The sequence below is a fragment of the Belonocnema kinseyi genome, chromosome 8 (assembly GCF_010883055.1).
Source record: "Belonocnema kinseyi isolate 2016_QV_RU_SX_M_011 chromosome 8, B_treatae_v1, whole genome shotgun sequence".
Taxonomy (NCBI): Eukaryota; Metazoa; Arthropoda; class Insecta; order Hymenoptera; family Cynipidae; genus Belonocnema; species Belonocnema kinseyi.
In genome coordinates this window covers 111,162,077-111,170,571 of record NC_046664.1, presented here as the reverse complement: position 1 = coordinate 111,170,571, position 8,495 = coordinate 111,162,077, and the positions used below count along the sequence as shown (strand labels likewise).

The window sequence follows — 8,495 nt, the reverse complement described above, 5'->3', positions numbered from 1 at the left end:
GCAAAGGACATTTCTCTTCCTACACCGGTTTTCTAGCAACAGGGCTATTGCATTAATAAAAAAATAATTAAAACGAGATTATCTCGAAACTCCGGCATTCTTCAGGGGGGGGGGGGCTTTACTTTTTCGTAATCAGCACATTTTACATGATATTCAATAAAAAAATCCTGAGGACCTACAATGGCACACGGGATTACACACAGCTCCTAGAATAATATACGATCCTATGTAGGAACCTAAATAGAAATTTTCAGCAGAGATTAATCGAGTTAACACATTTCTTTATAGAAGTATTATAAATCATTAGAAACATCCATATTCTTCCATGTTCGCTTATTAATTTTAAATAATTATCATATGTATATGTATGATGCTGTTTTGTAAAAATGTCAAATATTGGTCAAATATTGCCCAAACCATGAAGACGGCGTTCATCCATGTCATTTACTGTATTTTTTATGTAGAAACGCGCAAAATGTGAAGCGTGTTCTGCTGGTGGCGGATTGAACATGATCTCTCTTTCAGAGACGCAGCAACCGAGTATATGTGTATATAATGTTGGACCTCATACCCTAACAACTCAGTTCCACTACGTTATAGAATATTATATGTATATGCGTCTGCTGATGCCGCTCGAAAATAGAGTTTTCGGTCAATCTGCAAGGAGTAGAACACACTCATTTTGTGCAGCTTTCATAAACAAGATTTGACACGTGTATTTATAAAGAATTGCTATACACTTTTTGAAATACTGACGCTCTTCTGTAATTTTTTACTGTAGTTACTGAGAGTTATATCGCAATTATATTTTTAAAAATTTTAAATACGAACGTTCTCACATGTTTCTTTACTTCAAAAGTATAACATTGAGTTACTACCAAAGTACTTAGTTGCAAAATTATATAGTATTCACTATGTTAAGTTAATAAAAAAATTATATGAAAAGGTTTCGTGTTACACTTTAAATTACAAAATAAATGATAATTGAATTTTCATTATACATTTTAAAATGTCCACTGTTTCCGTATTATATGCAATAAAATTATTATTATTTAGAAGAAGATAATATTCATATTCGAATATTGTGACATTATGGTTATATGCACTTTTACACAACTGGTTTACATACATTTTCGCAATTCAATACATATTTAAGATTTTTAGAGCTTTTCAAATGTAAAAACGTCTTTCTTGAAAACCTGTAAGAATCTAAATTCAAAGGTTTAGATTGCAACTCAAAGATTGGACAGTATAGACTTAAGCTCCCAGATTGGAGAGTTTACACTACTAAACCCAAATTGGATAGTCTAGCATGGAGATACTAAATTTTAAATTAAAAGGTGTTTAGAAATAGAAAATTAAAATTGATCGAAGTTAGATTCAATCATTTTTCAAAGTGGAAGCATTCCAAGTATAATAATTTTCATTCCAAGGCCTACAGAGCGTGCCGGAAAAATTTCATTTTTGTTTTCAATTCTGAATGAAATCTTTCCCATGTGCTTTAGTGCGCACAATATTAATTTATAATAACGTATTAAACATTTATATATGGCAAACTATGTTTTAATAAAATTTTCTTGGTATTAAACATATTTGATGCCAAATATTCTTGACACGCTATTAAGTAAATTATCCAAAACAATTAATGCAGAATTCTTATTGACACAATACTCTTTCAAAGGCGTGGATATGCTGATGCTACCAAGTTATTTCCTTCGCTCTTCTTGACATACGTCTGTATTGTAAATGTATTTCCTTGAGTGTAAATTCTGCAAGATTTTCCCGGTTTCACATAAAAACAAACAGTGTCGAGCGCAATTTCAACTTCGGGAGGCGTCCCAATAAAGAAGGAAGATCCTTTTCTAAGCTCATCGAATGAAAATTGTACGTTAACAAGAACAGCTTTCTGAAAATTGTTTTCAAAACGTTCATTTCGCTTTTCCTTTGTAAATTAACCTTAACAAGTTTAGGTTTTATTAATTTGAATATACATATTCTATCTTACGTCGTTTAACTTAACATAACGAGTGTATCCTAAATAATTCAGTCTTCCACTCAGTTCTTCCTCGGCAAAATATATCCAATTGTGTAATCCAATAAGTTTATTGTGGATCTTCTTCTCTATTAGGTAGACATTTTCAAATCCAGAACTACCAAATACATTTTTTTTACGCAAGTATGAGCGAAACCACGTCAACTTCATAATACGTTTGTACTCTTCAATATCTCATTTAATAAAACCTTTGTCTGCGAGAAAGTTCATAGCATGAAGCATGACTTCAGTTTCTAAAAGGGCGGAAATCAGTTCATCTTCTTCTTCATTCTCTACAATAGTATCAGTTTCGGCTTTCCATACTTCAAGTTTAAAATTATCATTTAGCTTGCGTATGAGTTTGATCGTTGGTACAGATTCCAGAAATCGGGATGATACATTAATGAACCTGAAATTGATTTTAATCGTTACAAGAATTTACGTTATCGTTTAGTTTCAATCATTTACATACACATATATACTATTATCGGTTAAAATGGTACATTTAATTACAAAAGCAAATTAAAAAATTTCTAGTCTCGGAAAGTGGATAGCGCTGTAAAGTTGGACAAATTGTTAAAACCTATGGGGCATAAAAAATTCTATGGAAACTATACTAAACAAAATTTATATTCATACAAATTTATATAATATTATGAGTCAATAATCTCATTTTTACAAGAATTGTGCGTGTCCTTTTGGAACACCACCCTTTATTTATCAATAAGTCTAAATTTCATTTCACCTTTTTACGGTCATAACGCACTACTTTTTAACATAGTGTTTTTTTTAATTATGTAAGACACACTCTGTTATTTTAATTTGAGAAGTTGTAGGCTCCAGAAGCCACGATGGTGGTTCCTTAAAGTAACTAATCCCGACCCAAACAGAACGTGCACGTATTCCACTCCTGCTCCTTCTATCCTAGAAGGTAAGCAAGCACGAGAAATTTACGCAAGAAACTTCGTACAATACTGTTCCTGGGAGTCCGGTCTCTAGTCGCGATTGATCTTACGCGGCAGACAGGACAGTTGGAGATGAAGGTTTCGTATCTGCATACATTTTTAGAGCTACCAAATTTTGTAGCATGTTACGGGGAACATTGCTAATGGGCCAAATGAAGTGATCCCAGAAGAATAGCCTTTTGGATCAGGTTCGCAATAGATCGAGCTTGACGCTGGAAATCCAGAATCTTGTTGAATTGGCTTAGAAATGATTTCTTTCGGCGTAAGAAAGATACCTGATCTCTTAAGTACTGTTGCTTTGAATTATCATATTCTGATATTCTGAGTTGAATGATCATATTCTATTCACATGTTGTCACATGCTTAAGATGGTTACTGTCCAACCTGTCGAAGGCATTTTTGGTTAAAATTGGATTTTTTACTATTTGGCACGGGGCTGTCCCGGTATATATTATCAGTCACGGGCGCATTTTTATAATGCAATCAAGTGATCTGATGAGAGCTGAATGTCCCGACATATTGGACAAAGGCTGTTTTTTTACTCCATCATGGATGGCCAAAGTTGCAGTCAAGTACGCGATGGGGGGGGGACAGCTTAAGGTGGGTTCCAAACCACCAGAACCTAGGTAAAGATACATAGCAAAATTTACAGAGGTACCGGCTCAGGGATCGAACCCCGGACCTTTGAGGTGAAGTCCAAGCGTCTAACCAACTGAAGCACCCAGGCTATTATTATTTTTATCTTTTATTTAAAACTTTTACTCGGGTAAACCCGGTTATACATTATAGCCACGGGATAAGTCAAGTGACTGATGACATAAGGATGTTATAAGTCAATCCAATACGATGTTTGAAACCTCCTGCGATGATGTTGTAGGTTTACAATTACAATTATTACTTTATTATTTTTGCTATTATTATCATTATTATTATTACAGATTGGACATAAGCATATATAAGGCCTACTCTCAGTAGCTTTATCCGCGTTTCTGGCTCTAATTGAAGTCCTATTTCCAAGCCGTCCGGATGCTAGGACTCTATTTTTCACCGGGTATGGATATGTGATAATTTTTATTAGGTTTATCATTTGGCCAGGAAAGATGAAAACTGCAGGAAACCACCTCCCGAGTTAAGCCGTCTTTTCGACAGTCGAGTTTGAAGACAGACATTCGACCCATCCATCGGACGCACACAATCATTATCTGCGTCAAACCTTCTGTTTGACATTAGTTAAAACGCAACGAATACACAATCTGATAGTACGTTGTAGATGATCACCCATCCAAGTGCTATACGCGCTCGAAAACGCTTGACATCTGGACTCTTCCGGAGTCGGCATTCATCCCGCAGCTACACTGGGACCCCGCTTTACCGAAACCCGTTATACCGGATAAGGTGGTCCAAGGGGACGAGAGAGGCGTTTTCAAGGTCAGCGTACTTGTGCATTTCATGGTCCCGAATTATAGAAGCTAAAGGAAAGAAGAAAAACGGTTCTAAGAACCCCGAATTACCGTGAATTCCATTGACAATACCCCCACAATGCCTGCTACAGCGCTGTCTCAGTGTAATTCCGTCGGTTTAGACACAACCCAATATGTAGTTGGTTATTGGCAATCATTTTTTTATTTTGCAACAAAACAACTACACAAACGTCGTCTTATTTCACCAGTTTCACGTTTTAAATAAACCTATCAACCGTTTGATTCTTGAACATGTTCAAATCATTTTGAACCAACAGAGTTGCTACAGGAGTGTGGTTACAAAGTTCCATGAATTTCCCACGTTTTCTAGATATAGTTATGAAAAAATTTCAGGTTTACTTTTTTTTAATTCAGCCAATTAAATTGAATTGTAACAAATTATAATGCAATGATAATGGTTTATGAATAATTTTTCATTACTTTAAGAACCATTATAGTCGAACTATTCATGCAAAGATTAGGATTACTTATGAAAATAATATAAATCTAGAAAAACTCTGGACTTTTTAACAAAGTTAAAATAAAACTTTTAAATGGCAAAAACTAACAAAATTGTCGATATTAAAATTTATTAAAATTTAATCAGTTCACGAATTTCTTCTTCAAAATCTTCCAGTTCGTTTTGTTTTTCCCCTTGAATCTTCTTTTTCTTTTCATTCAATTCTTAAACTTTGTCTGATATTTGTCTTTCTCTTAAATTTTCTTTTACAATTTTCAAATATAGAATTCGCTATAAAATACTAAACTATTAAGACTTTGAAATAGAGACGATTAAAAAAGTTCCAGTCATTTCTTCAAAATTGCATGCCTTTCTCAGGTTTGGCAGTCTTTTTTTTTTAATTCCATTACTTTTCCAGGTTAATTAAACACTTTAAAAAAATTTCATGACTTTTCCAGGACGTGTAGCAACCCGGACCAAGCAACTTTAGTGGAAACACGGTGATGCCAAAATAAAGAACAAATAAAATTCCTGTCCTTATGTCTGTATGGAATATATCAAATTACCACTGAAAAAATATAGTACATTACGCGTAACAATAAAATTCTTGGCTTTTAAGTTTTTCACATGGGTTTAGATTTATAATTGTTCTTTGTCTGATTAATTTAAAAAGATGCAGCTGGTATATTTAAGACTAAACTTATTGGTCAAGCACTTTGATCAATTTTTAAACGGTTTTTAAACAATTCTTTTATCTTTTTTTCTTAGACAAGCATAGTTTTAATTTGATTTTTGTACGTGGATGCACAATTTTAAACTGTAGTATAACTGTAATTTACTTTGCAAGTTCTTACGCTGGTCGCAGGTAGGTGTAAGAGGAGCTACGCAGGGTGAGCGGGGTCTGCGGGTTGTCACTCAGGCTTGAACAAACAAAAGCAAAGAAGGCCATAATGAGTTAGTTCTCCACACACCGCCAGCCTCAAAATCAGCACTGCAGAAGAGTTTCACTGTACGTAAAAAAAAACCTCAGATTTCAATTATGTTCAGTCAAGTGATCTGATCAAAGCAACATGCCTTAATATGATACATTAGGCAGACTGGTTTCTTTTTTACTCATATTTCATAATTAAATAATAAATCTCACTTTTCAGGTGCCATATCAATGGGATTCTTACTATCAATCTGTCCTTGATAATTTAAGGATATCTTATTATAAATATTGATTGGCATGAGAAAATACTCCTCCTGTTAAATAATAATTTAATTACTTAATTCATTCTCGCTAATAAAAATTAAAGCTACTTGCTTACTTCAGTTTAAAAATATAATGTTGATTGATATATAATTACCTATAAAACTGGACCGCAAGAAAATAAAAAACATTTCAAGTACTTCCTTGTATTTCAACTTTACATCCACCTTTGATCTATAAAAATTAAACACATGATTTTATATTAAATTTTTTTTTAATTTTCTAACAAATGTATTATTAATTGCATAAAATCTGATAATTTCACAACACATAACGTAACATCTTTTGTTTAAATCAGCATGCAAGATGTCAAAACTTATACATATATATGTACAAGATGCGAGTAATGTAGTATTTTTAATGCGTATAATTTATGTTAATTGATTATGTAACCAAGTGTCGAATAAAAGTTCATATAGCTCTGGATGAACCTTTAAAATGGAAAATTTGTATATATCGAAAAGTAGTATATTAGGGTTTGAGAAATATCTTGAAAAAAATTACATTGCACCTTGATATTTCTCTATCAAACCTGCACAATTTTTATAAATTGCAATTTTCTCTAAAATCCATATTTTAAAAGTTGTTAATTATTTACCGGCTGCTTAACATATATTATGCGTCTCATTTTAGATCGAATTACATATTACATATGAAACCAATATCAATATACGAATTCAGAGACCTATATTTAAAGACTTATCTTTATTAATTTGCGAGATATTCTTTATTAAAACTTTAACCAAATATACTCTGATTGACCTTAAATTTATACAGTAACGTTTTTTCATGTTTGAGGCAAAAAAGTTAAAGAGGCACGGTAATTTTCCTAAATTTGATTTTTTAACCGCCCTCTCTAGACAAGAACACCAAAATAACGGAAGTTTCGGGGGTTGCCTCGCAATGGCCTTGCCATTAAATCAGTCATTGGAAACGTAAACAGTCTATTGTAATTTGTTGGCGACTCATTGTTGACGCTGCCACACGGCTGTATAATAGCATGGGCCAGCAGTTCTTGGAATCATTAAATCAACCGCCCGCATACAGGCGTTCTTGTGTAATTAGATACCTCAACAAGTTTAATTAATTTCCATGTTGGCAAACTGTGCTTTATAAAAATCGATATTACCATGGTTTTGTAGTTTTAATTAAAATTATTTCTTGGAAAAAAGATCCTACTCGATCTTCACTCCATTGGGAATCGAACCACAAAACTTCTGATTTCCGGTCAGGTGCTTTTCCAATTAAGCTATTAGAGGGATCAGAATAAGAACTCTTTATAGTTTTGTAAAACACCCGCGATGGAAATGCGACTTCAGAGGCTATTCTCGGAACGACCTCCAAAACCACATTTCCATCACGAGGGTTGCACAAAGTTTTCTATACGCCTTGTGAGAAATGGTGATTTGACTCGTGTAATTGCCGGGATCGATCGCTGCGCTCGCGCGAAGAAATTCACACATGTCTGGAATCGCCTAAATCTATCTTTGTGAATATCAATTTCTTCAAATCGTTTTAGATGTGTTAAACGGCTCACCAGAGTGTTTTACAGCTTACTGTTTACATTTAGGATTGAATATGAATACGAAAAGCCTCGAATGCCTGACAAAATTCTTTCGACATTCTCACAGATTTTAAAATGGTTTTTTTAACAGGGGTCCATTAAGCACAAGTTATCACCTAGATAATGTTAATTGGATAAAAAGCTGTACAAGTTTGGAGACACCCTACCGAAAGAAATCTCTGAGTTTTCTTTAAGAAATAGCCTGGCCCATTTGAGTCTATAAACAACTCGATTTGAAACAAAATAGTCTCGGATATAGTTCGAGAGATTTGGGTACTTTTCAAGATCCTTTTAGTGGTCCTTTTAAGGCGAAACGGTAGGTTTGACTGAGCACGGCAATGACTGCAGTGATATCTAAAAGAAAATTGGAAATACAGTCTATTGCTCCCTGGCAAGTATGAAGACAACCTCATACCCGAAAATTGGTAGGATTCGGTTGGTAAAATTTTTGATCTGTTAGAAAGAGAAACTTAGCAACGAGAGAGACAGGCAATATTCAACCATTTTTATCAAACCATGTTTCTCGGCTTACCTGCTCAGCTGAAGGGAAATATAGCAAATTGACAAATATCTCGTCTACCCAATATGCGCGTGAAATATCACATAATGTTTTCGCATCCAATAAGAAAAATAATTAAATGAATAAAATTGTGTTTATAGATTTTCTATGCGCCCACATAATCTAATTTAATGAACAAAACACGTTTTTTGGTAATTTTGCAATTTATCACGGTGAAAAATCGTAAAGCTAAAATATAAAAT

At 33.7% G+C, this 8,495-nt stretch overlaps 1 protein-coding gene across 1 annotated transcript; it reads right to left on the bottom strand.

Moving 5' to 3' along the window:
* Positions 1-1,675: 1,675 nt before the first annotated feature.
* On the bottom strand, positions 1,676-2,203 carry LOC117178651 (poly(U)-specific endoribonuclease homolog). Its single transcript, XM_033370075.1, has 2 exons — positions 2,006-2,203; positions 1,676-1,906 (listed from the first exon to the last, which is right to left on the bottom strand). Exons 1-2 carry the CDS (start codon positions 2,201-2,203, stop codon positions 1,676-1,678), a joined length of 429 nt encoding a protein of 142 aa, XP_033225966.1.
* Between the last annotated feature and the right edge of the window lie 6,292 nt (positions 2,204-8,495).